The 24,489-nt window shown below is 35.0% G+C and overlaps 1 protein-coding gene across 6 annotated transcripts in view; it reads left to right on the top strand.

Annotated features, from left to right (window-relative positions):
• LOC6052250 (homeobox protein 5) overlaps positions 1-24,489 on the top strand; it is a 258,274-nt gene that overhangs the window by 77,470 nt on the left and 156,315 nt on the right. For 5 of the 6 annotated variants that reach the window (XM_038264779.1, XM_038264783.1, XM_038264782.1 and 2 more), the window contains exon 2: positions 5,688-6,911. In XM_038264779.1, the coding sequence (XP_038120707.1) occupies positions 6,569-6,911 (343 nt within the window). In that variant the 5' untranslated portion in view covers positions 5,688-6,568. The remainder of the gene's footprint in view (positions 1-5,687; positions 6,912-24,489) is intronic. The other variant, XM_038264780.1, reaches the window with a different exon arrangement.

Genomic DNA, 24,489 nt, shown 5'->3' with positions numbered 1-24,489 from the left:
CTTTGAAGATCTTTAGATAATGTAAATCTAATAAACATTGAGTACTTCACTTTTATACTGAATATCATTTATTACGCAAAACATTTCAAAACAACTTTACGTTATGTTGAGAACTACTTTTTTGTAGTTTTATACAATTTTTAGAATTTTATATTTGAGGCATTTTATTTTTACTTGGACAGAAAAAAACCAATATAATCCTAAAGAACCATAAACTTATGAAGTGTTCAAAGTTCCCATCAAAGCAATATCGCACCGCAACAGAGCTTTTTTCAATCTCGCATGTCAACATAAAAAAGCTCATAAAAAGATGCAATTTTCACATAATAATGCACGGGAACTTTCTCTTCCACCACTCACACACACACACCACGGCTGAGTCATTGGCCATTGGCCATCTCGTAAAGTTCCTCGCCACACGTTTGTTTTTTCTCAACTCTACCAAGCGCCACAACTCTCCATCAACCAGGCAGGAGGAGACGGGAGAGTTTTATTAGTTTTATACAATATTTACATTCTCATCAAAGAATAATTTAATTCACTCTAATAAATTACGGACCAGCGGGTAAACACAAACAACCGACGTAGTAGTACACTACGCCGCACACAAACAAACACACACGTACAAGCGGAGGAGGATGCACAGTTTTATGTTTGCGTTGGGAGAAGACCAGAACCTGCTAACGGAATGACCACGGAAGGCTCACCACGAAGCATAGGAGGATTTTAATTTCATTTTATGCTACTCTGCGCGCGGATTTGAGCAGCTTTTGGGATCCATTCAAGTGTTTAAGGGAGGGAGAAGTTTTCAATTACAGCTTTCATAAACTCACTACACAGAGAATCGTTGGCAGAGATGCAAAATACTTATTCAAAGTTTCATATTATAACTTAAAAATGAGGACAAATCATTTCCTCAAAAATAAATATCAAGTTTTCAGAACAATCTTTCATCTTAAAAAAAAAACAAAAAAAAGTATTTGGTACTTAAAATGCAATTATAAAAAACATAAAAAAAAAACGAAGTAGACTTTATAGCTGTCGGCCACCATTGCTAGTACCAACCACTAGTGTCTTCCTTTTTATCTACAAGGACTTCGCCGCCCTGGGCTCCTAAGTGTATGAAAGTATGGCACGGAGCGACGGCGCCGAATACCTATATTTACACAAAGAATTTTAGAGCGCCCGCCGCGGGATTCGAACCGTCGACCTCTGGATTGTGAGTCCAGTGCGCGGTCCGATTGATCCACACGGGCGGGAACACATAAACACAGTTAAAAATGCGACTTGAAAAAGTAATGATATTTTTCTACTTCAACTTTCATTTTTCTCAGAGTGCCAACCATGAGTGCACCTCTGTCAGCTAATTAGTGTCCGGGGCATTAGCGTACGTCTGGTGGCGGTGGTCCGTAAAGAAATTGTGGACGTGTAAACATTTAGACGTAGCTACTACTACTAGCAAGAGCTTCCGTTAGCGCTGATGCTAACCGATCAACTGGGTTTGCTATGTACTTGGATGATGCATTAGACACTTTTCTCTTTCTTTTTTCATTTTACGGTAATAAAATTCCTTCAAATTTGTTTTACCTCTGAAACCTGTAAAATTACATATTTTTATGTGTAATTTCACACATTCCACATAGATTGAGGTAAACTCAGATCGAAAAATGTTACATTTGTAATCATTCGAATAAGGGTCGATTCTTCCATACAAGTCTTCATACTGTTTAAGTTTGTCATTAAAAAAAAAGTATGACACATAAAAACTGTAGAATCTGTAGAATGTATTTTCTTATCATATTGTCTGCTTTGAGCTTAACGTTTAAATTTACGTAGAAAAAAATCTTTTTTCGTGAAAAAAAAATATATTCTGTAAAAAAAGTTTATGTTTGTATTAATGTAATATAAACAAAAATCTTGACAATTTGTCAATAAAAGAGTTAAGTTTAAAATTATTAAAACATATTTGCATGATCGTTTACAAAATGTTTCGATTCCACTTTTATCTCTGTCGGACCTGTCTTCAATATCGTCGCAGCAAAATAATAGGTAATTTTCTAATCTTTCTGAAAAAATGTTCAGAAAATTTTCTTTCTTTTTTAACAACAGAAAATCTTTCTTTCTTTTCAACTTATTTTTCTCTGACTAATAAATTCGTTGTTCTCAGTACCAGCAAACTCTCTTCTCATTTCGAACAATTCTGAGCAATACGTTGAAGTGATTTCAGTCTACCGTGGTAGATTTTCTTGAAATATTTCGTAGGTGGCGAATTGTCAAAATTGATCGCGGTAAATACTTTTCTACCACAGTTTTTTAGTGTGATCAATGTGATAGATTTTTGACAGTTTGAAGCTAACGAATTATTTCAAGAAAATCTACCACGGATCTACCGAAATCTGTTTAACTATACGGCTCAGATGTTGAAAGGTAGTCCATATCATAGCTCAAGATAACAACTGCACAAATTTAATTGTTAAAACCAGGGCTGCGGAGTCGGGTCATGTTTTAGACGACTCCGACTCCGGCTTTCTGAGTTAAGCCGACTCCGACTCCGACTCCGGCTCCGGCTTTCAGCTTCATACGACTCCGACTCCGACTCCGACTCCAGCCTGCCAACTCTAGCCGACTCCGACTCCGACTCCAGCTTTTAACAAATTGTTGACTCCGAATCCGACTCCAACACTAAGAATATCTAAAAAAAAATTTAAATAATAATCGGAATTCTGAAACGGAATTCAATTCGAATCGTTTACGTTTTTCGTTTCAAACGCAACAACCGGTACGTACACGAGCAGTTCTCTCAGATTTCGGTCATTCGATTTTTTTTTGTATTTATTAATCCGACTGAAACTTTTTTGGTGCCTTCAGTATGCCCAAAAAAGCCATTTTGCATCATTAGTTTGTCCATATAATTTTCCATAGAAATTCGGCAGCTGTCCATACAAAAATGATATATGAAAATTCAAAAATCTGTATCTTTTGAAGGAATTTTTTGGTCGATTTGGTGTCTTCGGCAAAGTTGTAGGTATGGATACGGACTACAGTGGAAAAAAATGATACACGGTAAATTTTTTTTTGTGATTTTTAATTTAACTTATTGTCACTAAAACTTGATTTGCAAAAAAACATTTTTTTTATTTTTTTTTTCATTATTTGATATGTTTTAGAGGACATCAAATGCCAACTTTTCAGAAATTTCCAGGTTGTGCAAAAAATCTTTGACCGAGCTATGAATTTTTTAATCAATACTGATTTTTTCAAAAAATCGAAATATTGGTCGCAAAAATTTTTCAACTTAATTTTTTGATGTAAAATCAAATTTGCAATCAAAAAGTTCTTTAGAGAAATTTTGATAAAGTGCACCGTTTTCAAGTTATATCAATTTTTAGGTGTTTTTTTGAAAACAGTCGCAGTTTTTAATTTCTTTTAATTAGTGTGCATTAGGGTGAAATATCAAAATCGATTTTCCAGCACAGCAATTTTTCAGTTCCTTTTGGGGTCCTAAACAACTCCCCGAAGTTTGGGAACGATTGGTTTAGTCCGCGCTTTGCGCAAAGCGATTCAATTTTCCATATAAATTTGTATGGGAAAACCATTTTTTTGGATTTTGTTATTTATAAAATCCACGTTTCACGCTGTACTAAAACCGAATTCATATTCGGATGCTCTGGAAGGTGCTCTACAACTTTCCCGACTGAGTATGGTGCTAGCTTGTCCCTGAAAGAAGATACAGCGTCCTCAAAACTCGTCTAAAACGTGATTTTCGATCAAAAAACACGTTTTAGACGAGTTTTGAACACGCTGTATCTTTTTTCAAGAGCAAGTTAGCACCATACTCTCTTCGGGAAAGTTGTAGAGCACCTTTCAGAGCATCCGAATATGAATCCGGTTTTAGTACAGCGTGAAACGTGGATTTTATAAATAACAAGATCAAAAAAAAAGTTTTTTTCCATACAAATTTATATCGAAAATTTAATCGCTTTGCGCAAAGCAAGAACTAAACCAATCGTTCCCAAACTTTTGGGAGTTGTTCAGGACCCCAAAAGGAACTGAAAAATTGCTGTGCTCGCTATATTTGGACAACTTTATTTTTTTCCATACAACCATATTACACCCTAGTGTGCATGTTTGCCCACTTTTGGAAAAAATATTTTTTAAATTAAAAAAAATCTATATTTTTCCTTCCAAAGGTTTGAAAATAGGAAAATTGATGTTTTCTAAGTCTCACCCAAACAACCCACCATTTTCTAATGTTGATATCTCAGCAACTAATGGTCCGATTTACAATGTTAAATTATAAAACATTCGTGAAATTTTCCGATCTTTTCGAAAAAAATATTTTCAAAATTTTTAAACCAAGACTAACATTTTAATAGGGCGTAATATTGCATGTTTGGCCCTTTTGAAATGCTAGTCTTGATTTATTTATTTTTTGAAAACATTGTGTTAAAACGTTAACATGTTAATATTAGTTGAGTTAGAAACTGCCACTGAATCCGCTTTGTAAATGCCGGCCCCGATACTCTTCAAGGGTGTTCCCCTCAGGAACTGGGAAAGATTTAGTTTACATAATTGAACATCAATGTGCTGATATGACAACATTAGAGGAATTAGATGCTGTTCCCCTTATAGTTGATAATTTGATGGTCAATTTTACCAATGTTTAAAAAACGTTATCATTTAAGTTAAGTACTAATATTGATCCTTTGTTTTTGTGAAATTTGGTGAAATTTGGTGAAATTTGAATTGAGATAATACATAATTACAAGCAAAAGGAGGGAGTCAAGCATCAACTGAATATTTAAAAAAAAGTGCACAACCAATTTTTTTTATAATTTTATGAGTTATGAAACTACAAACATGGGTAAAAGAGGATACATTTATCATTTACTGATCATATTGAAATAACACAGACAGAGCTATCCAATCAAATTGAAAATGCTTCAAAAACATAATGGCATCTGATAAATCTCTTGAACCAACACATAAATTAACTGAATAAAAATCATAACGAGGGTAAAACAAAAAAAAAGGTTCATAATAGTTTTGTAAATTAATTTGCATTATAACAAAAACTGAACAATAATAAAGTTTATAAATTATATTGAATTTAAAATAACTCCGACTCCAGCTCCGACTCCGGGATTATCAGAAATTTTCGACTCCGGCTCCGACTCCGACTCCAGCTCATAAAATTTAGCCGACTCCGACTCCGACCAGCTATTCGAGTTTTGACGACTCCGACTCCAACTCCGACTCCAGGTCCTCAAAAAGACCCGACTCCACCGACTCCGGCTCCGACTCCGACTCCGACTCCACAGCCCTGGTTAAAACAATCTGAAATGAAATGAAATAAAACATCTTTTGATAATTTTCAGCTGGAACACATTAGACATGAACTCAAAACTTTTTGAAAGCAAAAAAGCGAGACATAGCTAAAAATGTTTTTGTCATTATTTAACGAAATTATATGTAATATTAAACAAAATAATTTATGTGATTTCAAAACATTTAACATTGCACAACTTTTCATCCAAACCAAACTTCACCAACCCCACCACGTCTTAACATTCGCATCTTCAACATCCGGCTTCCGATATCAGCTAATTACTTTCCCCCCAAAACTCATTAATTAATGTACCCACTAAAACTTAGTCTTTCTTTCTGTTTTTCTATCCCCTTTGCAGATATGGCAAAACCGACGAGCTTACAGTAGCACTCAGCTAAGCAGCTTCCATCACCGAGTGTAAACAACAACAACAACAACAACAAAAACAACACCGGCCATAATAACCAGTAGCAGTAGCAGAAGAAAAAGACGACGAAGAAAAAGCACGCACAAAGATTAAAAGAACCGGCAACACTGATAAGCCATCGTCGTTGGCCTGTCGGAAAACCGCTAATTAGCCTAACTTGTGCAAATATGACCGTGAATTTGTGCGTGTAAATTTGAGAGTAGCTTTTAAAAAAAAGTCTGTCCTTCTCTGTGTGTGAGTGTGGATGTTCCAGTGTGTTCTAGTGCCAAATTACCGCAAGAAGTACACCGTTCAAGTCCAACCTTCCGTGTCGTCGTCGTAGTCTGGCGATTATTTTGCGCCTAGAAGAGGAAAAAAGAAGAAGAAATCTTTTTTTTAATGTGAATATTTTCCTACTACACTTTTTGCTCTTTTGAGAGGAGAATAATTGCGGCGTGTAACCGCAACGACAGCTTCACGGCAAAAAGCTTCCCTCCGCCGATATGCATACCAATTGAGATAGTATCTGTGAGTGAAAAAACGAGGAAAAAAGAAGAAAAACGAAAGGAAATAAAACGCCGATCGCTGGCATGGAGTCGCGGCAAAAAAGTGGAATCAAATTTACATAAATGCAATTAAGGTGCAGTGAAGTGTGCTCCGATCCGTCGTCGCCATCGACGGTTGGCTGATCAATGAATCCATGTGTACAACCGGAAGCGCTTCCACGTCCTTCCCCACTTCCGGTGGAAATTGTGCATCCCCAAATGAGTACTAGTATCGAAGTTTAAACGAAGCAAAAAACGTCCTCTCCGTTGGGATATTCGCCCATCGCAATGTCCTTCAACGGCAGAGACCTGATGAAGCAGCAGCAGCAGCAGCAGCTTCAGCACTTCAACCAGCAGCTACAGCAGCAGCAGCAGCAACTCCAGCAACAGCAGCAGCTGTCACCCCAGCAGCAGCCGCCTCCGGAGTACAACCAGAGCGTACTGACGATGCAAAAGTCCGTCACGATTACGGTGACGCCGCAGCGCAGCAACTCGATGGATTTGCTCAACTTCGAGGAAAAGCGACAGCTGATCGCGTCCTCGCTGTCGCTGTCGGACATCCTGCACGTCAGCCCGGCGGCGGCCCACGTTGCGAAGGAGGTGGCCGCCAGCACGGTGATTGGTGAGTTTGGTGGGTTCTTCAAATTTTTTACGGTATTTTTAAGACGGCTGACGACATGACTCGAGATAGGTTAGAGAGTAGGGTTAGGTTAACAACTAGGTTAGGAAATATTTCAAATGATTGTTTTCAATTTCATTTTTCAGCTATTTTTCAACTTTTTGATTACCTTTCTTTGCATAGATGAAAAACGATAATTTCTTCTAAAAACACAAAAAATCCGAAAATAGGCAACCCCCATTACCAACTTAAGATTAATTTGGCTGAAACTTTCCTCAAATCATAAATCAAACAAAATTCAATAATTCTCCCTAGTCTAAAAAGGCACAGCTACTTGCTAAAACTCTCCACATTCTACCAATCTCAAATTCCATTCAGTAAATTTCACATTCAGTTCTCGTCTCCCCAGTCACGACACGTTTCTCTACTTGATGCGTATAGTATTGATTTGATCAATCACATTGATACGAATCTCGGTATGTGCACTCTTCCACATCCCAGGCAAAAGCACATCTGAAATGTAATACTGCACCGCCTCACTGACTCTAATCTTTCCGACTGCAATCGTTCATCCAGTAGATTGCTTCCCAATCACAATTCTCTCGTTATTCGGGCTTTCCTACTTGCCCCAAAAAGGGTTTTGTTGCTCAACGGTTGAGCTGGATCAAATTTTGCCTTCCAAACTCTTCTAGATTTCAAATTTCAGATTAATACATTCTATTGTTGACCGGGTTGACATTTGGAAAAAAGGAAATATGTCCTGAACTCACTAGATGTTTTTGCAAAGTAGGGGAAAATCGTTGATTGTTGTCAATCTTTTGTTGTTGTTTGGAGTGTTTCCAAAACCAACAATGCAATCTACTTTTTAAATTGTTTAGACATAAACAATTTTAAAAAAGGTATTCTTCCCCTATAGGGTATACCCAGTTCGCAGTGCTTCAAAGTCGAGCAACCGTTGTTGATGCATACTACATTTGGGATCCGTTGAAAGCGTACTCAGTTGGCCGGAACAATAATCTTGGAGTCACGGCTGCATGTAAACATCAAGTTCCACTATAGAGTTCCGTTTCTCGAGTCAGAACGAGTGCATGTGAGCGTATCGTACGAGCACTCGACGAGAGTAGTGGTTATAACTAAGCTTTGTGATGCAACGTTTATTTTGAACACAGAGAGAACAGACATAATACATGAAAATAATACATGTTTTTAGTGTTCGTTACATAATAGTTTCCACATTTCCTATATTTTTCTACTCTTTCTATCAGCTTATCGACAAATTAAAATGTGTTTTTTTTTATATTTAAAATCAAACGGAAATGAAAAATAATTCACATGCAGCCTAATATAACAAATTTAAAAAAAAGTGTCCATGTGATTCATGGATTTTACATCATAGGTTCCATTCTCCATACAATTTTGGCAACTACTCTACAAACGGAAAACGGATTTTTGGGTTATTTTAAAAGCATCTGTGTCAATTTTGTGCGAAACTGGTTAAGATTAACCCATTGATACCCGGCCTGGTGAAAAAAAGTTTTTCATACAAAATTGTCGTTTTGAAATCGCTAATTTTACGATGTAACACACAGCTGTAAGGAACTCCAAAACTCTGTTATGTACCTAAATGAACTCATTGTAACTTGATTATTCACAAATAAACCGAATTGAATTGAATTGAATTGAAATCGCTAATATCTTTTTTAGATCGAGTTTTAATATGTTCGACAAAGTTTTAGATCATAACATTTCCAAGGCTCATCTGCTAGGGCGTCCAAATTTCCCGCGTTTTGAATTTTCCGGGAAACGGGAAAAAAAATCCCGGGATCCCGGGAATTTTTTGAAACAGTCATATATCTATGTTTTCATTCTATTTGCAATGTTTTTCAAGCTTAAATTCATAGAATTAGCTCAATCATTCATTCTAAACAAGGACGACAGTTTTTAAAAAGGTTAAATGAAATTAAAATATGTTTTTTTTGTTCTTTGTTGTACTTTGGATTTTAAAAAAAAAACAAGTTTTACAACAACATTTTTTGCAATCCCGAATAAACGCCCTTTGAATGGAACTTTTGCGAACATCCATGTGTTAAATAAATTCGCCGTTAAAATTTTAAAAAAATTACTTATGAAAAAAAAAACTTTTGAAAAAAAAACATATTTTACAAATTATCTTTAATTTTCTACTCTGCCCATAATTGAAAATTCGGCTATTATGCCAAATCAAGTATTCCGAGAAAAACGCGTTTTAGTGTTTGTCACCAAATCTCCGTCAAGGTAATTTCCCATAAGAGTGGCATATTAGCCGTTTGGTTTTTCGCATCGGCAGCCAAATCTAAACACTATTTCAGTGAAATTCAAGTTGCAGAAGATGCGTTGGAACATCCTCTACCACCTGGTGCTAATATCTCGTTTTTGCCAAAAGTGGATATTAGCCGTTTTTTCGATGGTGGGCAGTACTGCCAACCAAAAAACAGGAATACAGTCTGAATAGGTAAGGAGATTTTAGAGCAATAAATTTGGAAATCGGTGTTTTGTGAAATTGTTTTGTTCCTGTTTTAACCAAAGTCATTCAAAACATCATGCAAAAAAAAAAAAAAAAAAATAGCTGTCCTAATTCGTTTTATTTGTCTTGATTTGTCCCACATGTCGGTGTTTGATGAAAAAAAAATGATTTGTTTTTTCCCAAATGTTTAATCATAAATATACGTAGATATCTCAACCTTTTAAAAATATATAAAATCAAATAGGAATTATTTAAAACGCTAGGCATTTTGCAGATCGGTAAACTAGAATTTTAACAGTTTTCCCTAATAAACCAAATAAATGCTGATATATGCCGAATACAATTCAACTGTTCATCTATTTCCATAACCAAATCTGAATTTCCAGACCATAATTTGGTTTTTTTTATTTCGGGAATTCCCGGGATAAATTATAAAAAATCCCGGGATTCGGGAATTCCCGGTTCTGGAAAAATCCCGGGAATTTTGTCCCGGGAATTAGCGGGATGGACGCAATACATCTCACTTTTAGAAATATTTTGTTGGAAGTAGCACACGCTACGCAGACCATACCGTAAAAATTGGTTTTTCATGCATTTTTCCGGTTTTCACATACAAACTTCGCCTTCAAGTATCAATGGGAAAATGTTGACCAGTTTTGCTGATACTTGACCCAGAGCCCTAAAATAGCTCAAGAAACAATATTCAGCCAGCGAGATTTAGTAATAAGCTCTATATTGTGGGCACTCTGCTGTCCACGCAAAAAATTGTATATAAATATTCGAAAATATCAATATTGACATGAGATTTTCTGATCTATTTACATCCAATTTGTAGTCAAAAAGTTTCTTTCCATTTTTTTTTGCAATAAAATGCATTGTTTTCAATTTATAACCTTTGATGATTCATTACAGGTTAACAATAAGTAAATTTTTGAATAGATGTTTTTTTGTTAATAGCTGAAGCTGATATATAATATTTATTTGTGAACTTAAAAAAAATATAAATGGTGATGAGATAAAACTGAGTAAAATTCGTATTTTTGTTTTGTTTTACGTTTTTGCCAAAATCCTCAATAATTATACATATCACAGTAAAAAATAATGTAAATTTGGAAGCTGTAATTTTGGAAGGTTGAATATTACCTCTTTTATGATGTAATTTTACCTCAATTCAGACTGAAAAAGTGGCATTACACCAGAAAAGTGGTAAAATTACACATTTCCAGAGGTAAAATTACACCTTTTTTCTGACATAAAAGATGTACCCCTTCCCAGATGTAATATTACCATGATTTTTTTCTGTGTACAATTACTTTTTGAATGTCTTCTTTTTCTTAGATTTCATCTTTTAAGATGTTTAAAGATAAATGTGAGTTTTCGGATTCTTTAAAACATGAGTTTTTTTTTAAATATGCAAAGATTTTTTTCAAGCATTTCTTCGAGTTTTTAGATTGTTTCGATCAAGTGCAAGAGAATGTTTTTTTTTCGTGTAAGTTTCTGTTTTTCTTTAAACATACCTTGGAAATCAAATTAAATTTGAATATATTTAAACTAGAGCTAAATTTAAAAACAATATTTGTAAGGATTTCCTTCGATCCTTTCGATTTGATGAGAACATTTTCCTTGAAAACCTTGAACCTTAAGTAGTCAACTTTTTTTTCTTATTTGACTTCTTATTTGTTTTTGTTTTTTTTGAAAAACATAAAATTAAGATTGATTTCTGTGATGTTTTGCTGAATTCCGTATTAAATAGTCAACAAGAGTGGTTTAATTGAATGGATTTACATGAAGACAATTAAAAATGTTGAAAAGAAATCTTTAAGCCCTGTAATATTTTTTGCGATATGAAAATATGTTGTGTTAAATTTACACTATCTACAACCATTAAAATGCCAATTTTATGATTTTTATGCGTTGATACCAATTAGTTGAACATTGAACACTTCTCAGGTTGGTTTGAGTACAAACTTAAACTTTTTTTAAATCTGTTTTCAAGACATAAAAAAATACATTTTCAAGTATTAACAAAACAAATTTGAAGACATTTGGTTGTATCATTGCCGAGATATAGCTATTTTAAGTTAGCAGTTTAAAAAAAAGGGTTGCCACGATATCTCAACACTGCTTTGACCAAAACGGCTCATAATTTTGGTGAAGACTTGTTAAACCGGTCCCGTGTGCATGACAAAGACCGATTTTCAAAAAGTTTATTTTAATAAAAGATAAAAAATATTTTTATGTTTTTCATATAAAAAATCGTCAGTTTTTGATTTTTGTATTTTTTTAAAATGCAAAGTTTAAAAATCGGGCTTCGTCATGCACACGGGATATGTCTTGAGAGTCTTCACCTCAAAGTTGAGCCAGTTTGGTCAATCCCATCTCGAGATATCGTGGCACCCGTAAAACAACTCGGTGTTTTGAGTAAAACGCTTAGAAAGTTTGATAGTCTGCTTTGCGCATGGCAAAATTTTGGGCTTAAATCGTCTCTTACTCAGTTTAATCAGGAAATATCTTCATGAAACTTTCAGGAGTGAATGAAAATCATCTTTTAAGTGGATTCAATAAATTTTCTGTAATACGAAATTTTGTGATTTCTCACATGTATAATGTCACGAAAAAAGTAAATTTAAAGCTTACAAAATTATTGCAAATAATAATTATGTAAATGAAAGGAACAACTATGTAAACGAAAGAGAACTGGCAAAATTCGCCTTCCTCAACGACATTCGCTTCGCTCAATTCGGGTCGGAACACTCTGTGCCAAAGAGGGGGATACACTTCAACGGCTCGAGAGGCACTTATAAAGAAAAATGCTCTCAGCAACTCGAGCAGGACTTTTTTTCTTTTCTCTTGAAATTTAATTTTTAAACTTAATTCTTTGCAAAAATTGAGACGATTCACACACCGTATTTTCCACATCGTGTTTGTGTCTGCACTAAATTGCGTTTATACTCTTCTCCAAATCGCAAAAGTTTGCCTCTGCTGCAGTGCGATGTGTCATGTCATGTGTGTGGGAGGAGGCGCACAATATTGGTGAAGCGGGTGGCGGTATTTGTCACCGATGGCGTGTATGTTTTGTAGGGGTGGACAAGGAGGAACCCCCCGGGCAACCTCCCATATCAGAAATAGTGCAGTCGAACTTGGGACATCGAGTGAGGTGATGATATAATTAAATTCAATTAGCACATTTTGCACGTAACGTGTGTCAATTCAAACTCTGGGGGTAGACTGGGGCGAATGTAGTTCGAATTGTGCAGTGTGGAGAGAAAATTTTATTTAAGTTTGGGGGAGGGGTTTGGATGGCGTTTCAGAGGCGGCAATTGCGATTGATTTTAGAAGCACGTTTTAATGTGGACATAAGAATCCTCTCAGTTGATTGTATTATTGTTAGTGTGAAGCAAATGGCTCATCGGTATGGATTAAGTCTCACATATAACAATAACTAAAAAAATCAAATTGTTCGCTCTACAGCTTTGCCTTGGCGTTCTCGATTGCGAGATTCCTACTCGAAACTAAGTGATCGAAGGCTTGATTGTTGAGGCAATTGCAAACCTCTTTTTACACCTAAGCTTCCATCCACCCCGGGATTCGAACTGACGACCTTTGGATTGTTAGTCCAACTGCCTACCAGCGACTCCACCGAGACAGGACCCAGGGAGACGACGCCTACACCTGGACTGAGCTAACGACCTAACCTTTTTTAGGTTAGTCCGGGGCCAACATTTACTTCCCGTCCGACGGAAGGCGTGATCAGACAAATCTCGTCTCGAAAAATGCCACCACAATAACTAGAAGAAGTATTTTTTATTTATTCATTTTTTTATTATGCACAGGAAAGAACTTTGTAAATTTATGACAAAAATTTGAACATTCTTTGCTACAGCTTTATACAAACAAAATGTTCATAAGTTGGCTTTGTTTTTTAATTCATTTTATTTTTAAATTATGATAATTTTTGAACTATGCAAAATTTCTCTTCACCATGGGTTCCTCGACCCTCCGAGGCCACAAAGCTAGTGGTGGCCACAACTTACTGGTCGAGGTCATGCCTTGAACCGTTGCTAATTGTATTGCTTAACATGCATACATTTTGTGGAAAGGGGAAGAGATAGATTACTTAACAAAAGAAGCACGCAAGAGGGCATATAAAAAGTGAGAGAGATAAATTCAATTTATTTTAATAACAGGCTACTTTACCAGCAGCAACCAGTCAGTCATGGACAGTGACGGGTTATGACGGCGTGGTGGCGGCCATCTCTGGAAGTTGACTGGTCACTTGGACTGGTTGATTGTGCTGTCTGGCTGACGGAGAGCACTTCTTCAACTGGGCTCCGACAGTTAAACAATTGATTCTTGGAAAGGAATGGTGATACAGTAGTTTCAGTATTAATGTTAGTTCTTGAATTGTAACATTCAAAATAAAATAAAAACATAGAAACATTTCTGAATCATAAAAACCATCGCATCTCATCGTTCATCTATCTCAATTCGATGATGTAGATACTTTTTTAGTGCTTAATCTTCAGGGGCAGCTCACACCACACACGCAGAGTTCGAGCTCGAGAGCATGTCAGTGTCACTTGAAGAGAGAGGCCTCCCGTCTCGTCTGCAAAACTTGGCATGGCCTCGAATGAAAAAATAAAACTGATTCCGGACAGCCGCCACCGCCACCATTCCGCGGAGATCCATTATGATGTCATTAAGCCTTTGCTGGTGTTGAAGTTGGCGGTGGCTAGTTTTATTGTTACGATCGGAAATTAACTTTAAATCTGCTAAAACTTCCCATAGTAGTACACGTCGGATGGTGGTGGATTGTTGCCACTACTGTTGGTTGGTTGCTGATGCTGCTCATCAACCGCAGCTGTACCCATCTACCTACTGAGTTGTGCGGTGATGCACTCCAGGAAAACCGCAATGAATACTACCACTTGCAAGTGTCATTACTACTTCTTTCTTTGGGGGATTTGGGAGGTTGTTGGTTTGTTTGTTTGCTTGTTTTTTTTTTAATAAATTATTATTATGAAATTGATTACATCGAAATAATTTTGGGTAGAATTGGTTTTAATCCCCTTTAATCAATTTCTAGGCAACCTGGGTTGGACAATCTTCACATATACATGACGAAATCCAGTCTGCAACCCGCATCTCCATGCGAATGCGAATGCGAATGCAAATTTTGTTGGAATATTTTTATTATGACGATTGTTATATTTTTAAATAAATGACGTTTAAGGGGGCATTTTGACCATCACCAACTTTATTTTTCTTGAAAAGCAACAAAAATCGTAAATTTCATAAGGCTAGTACTAACCTTATTGAATTTTTTTTTCTGTCAGGTCAATGGTGACAGTGGTAGTTATGAAGTTTATTTTGCGAATTAAAAAAATATAAGATAAATACAATAGAAAAGACGTTGATCTAGAGAGCCTATATGGAGAGGCGAAATGTTACTCTCGGGGTTCCAATCAAGCTGTCAAAACAGGGTTCCAATCGAGCGACAAGACCCTGCAAGAGATAGGCTTTTCTATTTTTTACCCAATAAACATCATTTTGCACATTAAAAATGTTTTGAAACTGTTGTTTATTATAATCATTTTTGTAAACCAAATATTAACATAATGTCTGATGTTCAAAATGATATGAGCAATTCTCCACCAAAACCGGAAATGGATTTTATTTGTATTTTTTTATTTGGCTCAAACTTTGTGGGGGCCTTCCCTAGGACCAAAGAAGCTATTTTGTGTCATTGATTCACCCATCCAAGTCTCCATACAATTTTGGCAGCTGTCCATACAAAAATGGTACGTAAATATTCAAGCACCAGTAACTTTTGAGTGAATTTTCTGATCAATTTGGTGTCTTGGGTAAAGTTGTAGGTATTGTTGAGGACTACTGAGAAAAAAAAAATAGGTACACGGAAAAAAGTTGCAGATTTTTAAATCAATTTTTTTTCCACAAAAACTCAATTTCCCAAAATAAGTATTTTTTTATTTTAGAGATTTTTTCAAAAATCACTATCTTTTTCAAAAAATGCATAAATCGGCGGCATATTTTTTGACCATGTTTCTCTAAGGCTAAAAAATTGCGGGTTTTTGTCCCCTAAAACAGATCAAAAAATCTCGAAAATCAAAAAATATGTATTTTGGGAAATTGAGTTTTTGTGAGTTGATTAAAAAATCTGCAATTTTTTTCCGTGTACCTATTTTTTTCTCATTAGTCCTCAACAGTTCCTACAACTTTGCCGAAGACACCAAATCGATCAGAAAATGCACTCAAAAGTTTCAGCTGTTTGAATATTTACGTACCTTTTTTGTATGGGCAGCAGCCAAAATTGTATGGAGACTTGCATGGGTGAACCAATTACACAATATAGCTTATTTGGTCATAGGGAAGGTCCCCACAAAGTTTGAACCAAATAAAAAAAAAACAAAAAATAAAAATGGTCGAAATCGGCCGATTTTGCAGAGAGTTGCTCATATTTATTGATTAAAAATAATTGAAAGTGATTTCTAACTAATTCTTGCAAGGTCTTGTTGCTCGCATGGAACCCTGTTTTGACAGCATGGTTGGAGTAACATTTTGCCTCTCCATATAAGGCTCTTCAGTTGAATCATACTAAACGTGGTAGAGAACTGTTCAAAGTACCTTGAGAAGCATGTTTTTAAATTTTTTGTTTTTTTTTTTTTAAATAAATAGTCAACAATAATTACTACAATGTTTTAATTGAAATATCTTAATAGTGTCATCATTTTCTCAATAAAAATGTAATAAAACTTTATATTTCATGAAAAAAAAAAAACATTTATCCGAATAATGTCGAATATAATTGTAAATAGTCATACCATTTGTACGTTAATTTTGTTCGCTTCTTAAAAAAATACATTTAAAGTTGATTAAATTCAAGCAACAAACAAAGTTAAATTTAAAGGTGATGTTACGTTTTTTTTCGTTCAAATTTTTTGAGAAAATAGCCTAAGACGTTACAAAAAGACTCAAGAAAAATGCAGGATGGTATGTCTCTTCTGCAAAAAAAATACAAAAAAATCATTTGCTAAAACTGTTTTTTTTTTTTTTGAAAAGTGGTCTAAACGTCAAAATTTTTAAAAACCGATAGTGGGAATCGATTTTCCAGACAATGTTACATAAAAGTCTCCATATTGGCCATTGTCATATGTCCAATGCTTGTGAAGATACAGCGGTTTAACCCTCTACAACCTAATCCCGCCTTTAGACGGGCTTCGATCTAAAAAATCGCCAAAAATCAATTTTCCAACCGATTTTTGATCTTTAAAATGCATTGGAAAGAAGAACTCTTAAAATTTTAGAAAATTTCAGGGTTGCAAGTTAAACTTGTTTTATGTGACTTTGCCAATGTTTTTAAAAATGTCATTTTTTTAGGGTTCAACTTTGGCAGTGTTTTTTACTAACATTTCCTATATTTTCAGTAAAAAGAAGTATGCAGTAATTTTTGTAGTGTCCCAGACTATGCCTCTACGCATTTTTTTGCAATTTTAATGATGATGGCGCGATTTTATAGCAGAAAATGTGAAAAACATGCAAAAAATTGAAAAAGTGACTGTAAAAACATGATAAAATTAGATAGGCGAAATACTACCAAATACTACCAAAAACAAACATAAACTAAACAAGATAAATGCAAATTAAAATACTAAAAAAGAAACAAGAACAACATAAAACAAGAAAAGTAAAGTTTTTCGTAGAACAAAAGTTGCTCAAAATGACCTCCTGAACACGGGAAAAATAAATATTTTCGAAAAAAAAATTTGGCAGTAGAGTGTTAAAAAAAAAAAAAGGTTGAAAAAATAGGGTTTTCGGTGGTTTTTGGCAATTTCTATATGACAGATTTGATTTTTCAGTCTCGTAAATATTTTTACTGGAAAGCTCGTCAAATTTCCCACAAGTTTGTATTTGACAGCTCTGACAGTTTGTCTTTTTCACTCTGTAAACCAAAATAAAAGTTTTCCAACATTTTTTTTTACATAATTATTTTTAAAAGCACTATAATCCAGCCTCGATTATTCGAAGGTTTGACTTCTAATAATCGAATCAAGACCAAATTTGTTATGTTTTTTTATTTTCTTATACATCAAATTTAAATTTTGCTACCTTATTTTTTAAAACTGGAATGTATTTTTTTGCAATTCCGTCGTGAAACTAATTACTTTTCCTGTCATTCTTGAACGACGAAATAGCCTACTTTTCTGTACCAAAAATAACAGAATCGAATAGCAACACTTTTCAAAATAAGTGCTGAAAAGTTCTACTTTTCAGCACTGAAATGGATGCTGAAAAGTTGAACTTTTCAGCACTTGTTTCGAAAAGTAACACTTTTCAACATTTTTTTGATTTAAACGATTTATTGACAAAATGCATGAAAATTCGACTTAAAATTTCACACAATGGGTGTTTTTCGAAATTGCAAAAAATGTTGTATGGAACTCGTTGCAAAACTTAATTTTTTCAGCACTCGTCGTATTTATCCAACTCGGTGAACCTCGTTGGATAAATGTACGACTCGTGCTGAAAAAATCCTCTTTTTGCAACTTGTTGCATAAACTACTATTACCAAATTAATTTTCTCAACATTTCATCACCACCATTTTGGCAAAAAATTCAAAAGCACTTTACAGTTAAAGTCGTGTTTAAATTTTGGTGGATTTTAGCGTGACATACTTTATGGATGATGCCTTACAAAGTTACACAACTCATTTGTTTGTAATTCAGGATTATAAAAAAGTATTAACTTATTTGATGGGAAGATGTAATGCAGGATAACGTAATGTAATGATAATTTGTAATGATTTAATTCTCAACAATTTTATTAAACCGGGCAATAATTGCCTTCATGACCCCCTAGCAAACTATTCGCAGGTACCGGTTGTGTGATCACCGCAATTGATTTGGTGGTTTTAGGCTTGGGTTCCACAACCAAATGATGCGACCCATTGGTGGTACGGCTTCGCAATGACATTACGACGATGGGAAATTGCATTTTCGGTGACCATCGTCATCATCATTATTTAGAGCCAACCTCAAAAACCGGTGTTCGGAAAGAAGAGGAGGACGACGGAGGAAGGGGGAAACAGACAACACAAGAGACGTCAATTGCATGCCCGTACGATTCGGTCCAGTGGTCACCAGTTATGTCAATTATCTTGGTTAGGACACGGACCACCGCCAGGTGATGTCCCGGTTTGGCAACTCTGTCTCTCGTTTAGAGTTTATATTTATTGTGTGGGAAAACATTGCACAGTGCGTGGCTCGATATTAATTGATGAACACATTGATAGTGTCGAAACGTCTCGTTGTTTTGAAATGTGGTGTTGCACACGAGCATTACAGGTTTAAATCTCCCTCGTTGGGGGTTGAATTTATTACATTGGAATTAGCAAAGTGATACTGTCCTGTTGTGATTCGAATGGTGCTGAACGTTTCAACAGGGCTATGCAAATTGAGTGCTGATTTATTATCCGGTTCTCGTTTAGATTAAGTAAGGTAGAAAAAGCCAATAGGTTTCATGACTCAGCTCTCATCTTGATATTGTTAATAGAATTTATAATGACGAATCTATAAAGTCGAATGAAACAATTCTAGAGATGATTGTATGATACTAGATGATCACACCGAAATTCATAGCAAGTTATCCGTTGTCATACATTCCATCCTCGTTAGCAGGTTCCAAATTTCAAGCATTACTTCACGCCAAACAGATCATCACCGGATAATGTCCATTAGTACCGCGTGCTCGTTCATTCATCCAAAACCGAAAGACAGGGCTAACCATTAGCAGTCTGTTGCACGAAACACCCACACTTGGACCCCCTCCCCTAACCTTCTTCCACATTACCCACCCCCGCGTTCAGCTCCATTGGGTTCAATTTGCGGTTCAGCGAAAAACTTAATTGAGTTTCATTTCGCACTTCAAAAAAGCAACGCGAGACTTTGCGACTCCCCGCGCACTTCTCTTTCAAGACTTTTGACGGCAGTCTTTGGCGGGGGAGGGCTGGGGTGTGCAAAAGACAAAACGACAATTTTGTCTTAATGGCAGCGATTACTTTCAATGGTTTTTCGTGGCAGCGCGCAAGTATGCGGACTCCCACGCGTCTAAAGTTGCGATGGCTATTTTTTTTCTTGCTTCTCTGTTTTTTGGAGATGTTAAAAGTTCAAGATTCGGTTCCAACCTTTGACCTTGGCCGGAGTCGGCTCGTGAGTGTCTGTGATGGAAATAAAAATGTTCAAGTTTTCTAGTTACTGATCTCTTTGTATGCTTTTTAATATTTGACCCAAAACGTTTATTTTCGACCATATTATTATTTAACATTGGAAATTGGACGCAAGTTATCTTCACTTAACAATTCTTCGCTTTTTGGTGTTGATGATCTTTATTTTATTTTGATTTTAGATCTTTAGTTTGCCAAAATTTCTCCATAAAAAGGACATCCTAAACAACAGATTTACCATAATTACAATCAATAAAATTAGCGAAACGCGGTTTTCAGCAAAAGGGAAATTTGAGTAATTTAAAAAGTTTAGGCAATACTACATTCATAGCAGTTTTTTAACATTCGATAATGATAATTCCGGAATATTCCATAAAATATCCGTATTCCATCGTTTTTAAAAAAAGAGTTCTTATTTTTGAAATTTAAATTAAAAAAAAATCATAGTTTAAATTCACTAAGGTACAATTTCACATTAGATTATTTCGAATTTTGCGGTATTTCACAGCATTTACTAGAAAACGGTGCACGATATCAAAATTTATACGTGAAGTACTCTTCAGTTGTAAATTTGAGTTTACATCTAAAAATAATGTCAAAATATGTTTATAAATTTTTACAAGGTTTTCAAAAATCATGATTTTTTTCGAAAAATGCCAAATAAATTTTGAGCAACTTGTACCATATAGCTTAAAAGATGCCATTTTGGTCATCTAAAACATTTTCAAAAAACGGTTATTTTGTTGTTTTTGGGTAAAAAATTGTATTTTTTAATAGTGTAAGTATTTTCTTAAAGAAGTCCTAGTAATATCTACAACTTTGCCGAATACACCAAATAGATCAAAAATCCGTTCTCAACAGACAGATTTTTTTAAAAGTTATTTTATAGTATTGGACTGCTCCCAAAATTGTATGAAAACATGTATGGACGAATTAATGAAAAGTACACACAAAATTTCACCAAATTGAAAAATTGGAAAAAAATCATTGTTCAAAGTTTTAGTGAATTGCTCTATTGAGCAGTTCTCTAGGATTTCGGTCATTCGATTTTTTTTGAATTTTTTAATCCGACTGAAACTTTTTTGGTGCCTTCGTTATGCCCAAAGAAGCCATTTTGCATCATTAGTTTGTCCATATAATTTTCCATACAAATTTGGCAGCTGTCCATACAAAAATGATGCATGAAAATTCAAAAATCTGTATCTTTTGAAGGAATTTTTGATCGATTTGGTGTCTTTGGCAAAGTAGTAGGTATGGATATGTCCTACACTGGAAAAAATGATACACGGTAAAAAAAATTTGGTGTTTTTTATTTAACTTTTTGTCACTTAAACTTGATTTGCAAAATACCCTATTTTTTTCATTTTTTGATATGTTTTAGAGGACATCAAATGCCAACTTTTAAGAAATTTCCAGGTTGTGCAAAAAATCATTGACCGAGTTATGAATTTTTTAATCAATACTGATTTTTTCAAAAAATCGAAATTTTGGTCGTAAAAATTTTTCAGCTTCATTTTTCGATGTAAAATCAAATTTGCAATCAAAAAGTACTAGTGCACATGTTTGCCCAGTTTTGAAAAAAATATTTTTGAAAAGCTGAGAAAATTCTCTATATTTTGCTTTTTCGGACTTTGTTGATACGACCCTTAGTTGCTGAGAAATTGCCATGCAAAGGTTTAAAAACAGGAAAATTGATGTTTTCTAAGTCTCACCCAAACAACCCACCATTTTCTAATGTCGATATCTCAGCAACTAATGGTCCGATTAATGTTAAAATATGAAACATTCGGGAAATTTTCCGATCTTTTCGAAAAAATTATTTTCGAAATTTTTAAATCAAGACTAACATATCAAAAGGGCGTAACATTGAATGTTTGGTCTTTTTGAAATGTTAGTCTTGATTTGAAAATTTTGAAAATATTTTTTTCGAAAAGATCGGAAAATTTCACAAATGTTTCATATTTTAACATTGAAAATCGGACCATTAGTTGCTGAGATATTGACGATAGAAAATTATGGGTTGTTTGGGTGAGACTTAGAAAACATCAATTTTCCTGTTTTTAAACCTTTGCATTGCAATATCTCAGCAACTAAAGGTCGTATCAACAAAGTCCGAAGAAGCAAAATATAGAGAATTTTCTCAGCTTCTCAAAAATATTTTTTTCAAAAGTAGGCAAACATGGCCACTAATTTTAAAAACTGATTAACTGCGACTATTTTGATTTTGAAAAAGTTACCTAAAAATGGCTATAACTTGAAAACGGCGCACTTTATCAAAATTTCACTAGAGTACTTTTTGATTGCAAATACGATTTTACATCGAAAAATTAAGTATTTCGATTTTTTGAAAAAAATCTGTATTGATTCAAAAAATCATAACTCGGTCAAAGATTTTTTGGCAATCTGGAAATTTTTGAAATGTTGGCATTTGATGTTCTCTAAAACATATCAGAAAATAAAAAAAATAAAAATAGTGTTTTTTTTTTCGCAAATCAAGGTTTAGTGACAAAAAGTGAAATTTAAAATCGCCAATTTTTTTTTTCCGTGTATCATTTTTTTCAGTGTAGTCCATATCCATACCTACAACTTTGCCGAAGACACCAAATCGAAGCAAAAAATCCTTCAAAAGATACAGATTTTTAAATTTTCATATATCATTTTTGTATGGACAGCTGTCAAATTTGTATGGCATATTATATGAACGAACTAATGATACAAAATGGCTTCTTTGGGCATACCGAAGGCACCAAAAAAGTTTAAGTCGGATTAAAAAATACAAAAATTAAAATTGAAGAATAAAGGCCGATTCCGTAGAGAACTGCTCAGTAGCGGAATAAAATCAATGCACATGTACAGTCATCCCACATATTCGGAACACCCACAAATTCGGAACACTTTTGTGATGATTTGTCAATAGCATGCCAAATGCAGCTTTTCTCTCGACCCTACTATTTTTATGACCTTTATTTGGTCATTTTCTTGCTATTTCACTAGTAAAAGTAGTACTTTCTGAACAAAAAACTTCATTTCAAGACTATTTTATCCAGAGCAGCAAAACACTGCCTCCAAATTGCCTGTTCCATGATTGTGGGATGTTATTGTGCCTCCCACAATTGTGGAACACCTGTATTTAACTGATATTTTCACAAAAAAAGTTACGAGACCATTCATAAAACATTACTAAGCATGAGTTTTATTGGTTTCGGATTGCGAAGTCATTGTTTTGTAAAAAATATGTACTCCTGTAAAGAATAAAAAGTTTGTTTACATCGTAAGAAAAAAGTGTTCCGAATTTGTGGATTTCAAGCGTCAATGTTTTTCTTTGAAAACTTGATATAAAACGTAAAAATGTACAGCCGGTCTATACATCAATCGAAAGATCGCAAGAAAAGCTTTCACATGAAGGTAAAAGCAATTGATTATGTTCAATTATCGACTTTATATGATTTGTTGAACATTGGCCGATCTGTAAACTGTTCCGAATATGAGGGTTGAGTGTAATTTGAAACAAACAAATTCAACGCTTTTAGTGCTTTGCATAAAAAAGCATTATAAATTTGTTATTGGTCCCCTTGGAGTATTCCTATTTCATCAGAATCTACCGTAACGACCATCATTGATCCAACCAGGCGGCCAGCAAACTCCCGTGGGTGGATTGCTTGTTGTTATCCTTTTATCATGTTGCGCACCTGTCGTCACACACGCCGGTGCTGCGGTACTGTATTTCCATTTGCCAATTTACCAGCTCATCGAATTTTCCCACCCAACACAACACGAGACACGTGTGCGCTCGTGGTCGTCGTCGCGGTCATGGCAAATTGGCGCGCGCACACATGTTGTTTGTTTGCTGTTGATGAACTTTTTTGAACTCCAGCAACAACACCGCCATACCGTTGTGTTTCAAGGTGTGGGTGTGCGCAGTGCTGAACCGGCTAAATTACATCACACCACCATGGGTAGGTTCCTCTGAATGAGCAGCTGCTGTTGGTGGTGGTTTGTTATGATTCATGCGTTTGCACCTTAGGTTTGCTAGGGTGGTTTGTACAAACGTTTGATTTTCAACAAATTTTAACAGTATTTTTAATTTGCAACAAATTTTAAAAAATTGATCAGTCAATAAATAAAAAATCATTTTATGGTTAACAATATTTTTAACCACCCCAATTTGACCCGAAACAAACGCGTTGATTGGAAATGGCCATAACCTGTTGGTTTCGGCTGATGCACTGTTCCGATGACCTTGGGTCTTCTGCAAACCACCAAACTCCACATTGTGCAGGGCGTTGGATGTTGTCAGATGGTGCTTGCAATTCAGAATCGAAATCAAAACAACAATTGCTATTCGAGCTAGCTGATTGAGTCAGACATCTGTAGCATGATAAAATAAAATAAAAGTGAATTGATTAAAAAAGCCGAATAAAATTTCAAATTTCGCCAGTGCCTCGACCGACTGATGGTTGGTTTGTTTACTTGAGCTTGCTTTTTTTTTTCTCAGAAGTGAGAGAGAAATGAATTAATCATCGCTCATCTCGTCAAGGGGTTTGCCACATCGTCCTTGTGCAACTGATGAAGCTGCCCTGTTGGCATGACAAACGACCGAATGCTTGTGACATTGATTAGATCATTTTTGGGGACACATATTGAGTGATGGATTGTTCTTTTTTGCAACATTTAGGGTGTACGTCAGAAGAAATTAATTGAGTTTAGTTGAAATAAACCTTTAAAAAATGTTCCAAAATTTGCAAATGTATCCTGAATCGGTATTCGGAATGTCTTAACGCTTATATAAATCCCAACCCACCATAAATCAGGACAGATTTTAAGTGCTACGTATCTTGCATCTTTA

The sequence above is a fragment of the Culex quinquefasciatus genome, chromosome 3 (assembly GCF_015732765.1).
Source record: "Culex quinquefasciatus strain JHB chromosome 3, VPISU_Cqui_1.0_pri_paternal, whole genome shotgun sequence".
NCBI classification, from domain to species: Eukaryota; Metazoa; Arthropoda; class Insecta; order Diptera; family Culicidae; genus Culex; species Culex quinquefasciatus.
The sequence above is the reverse complement of the archived record's forward strand: the minus strand, read 5'-3'. Positions and strand labels throughout refer to the sequence as shown.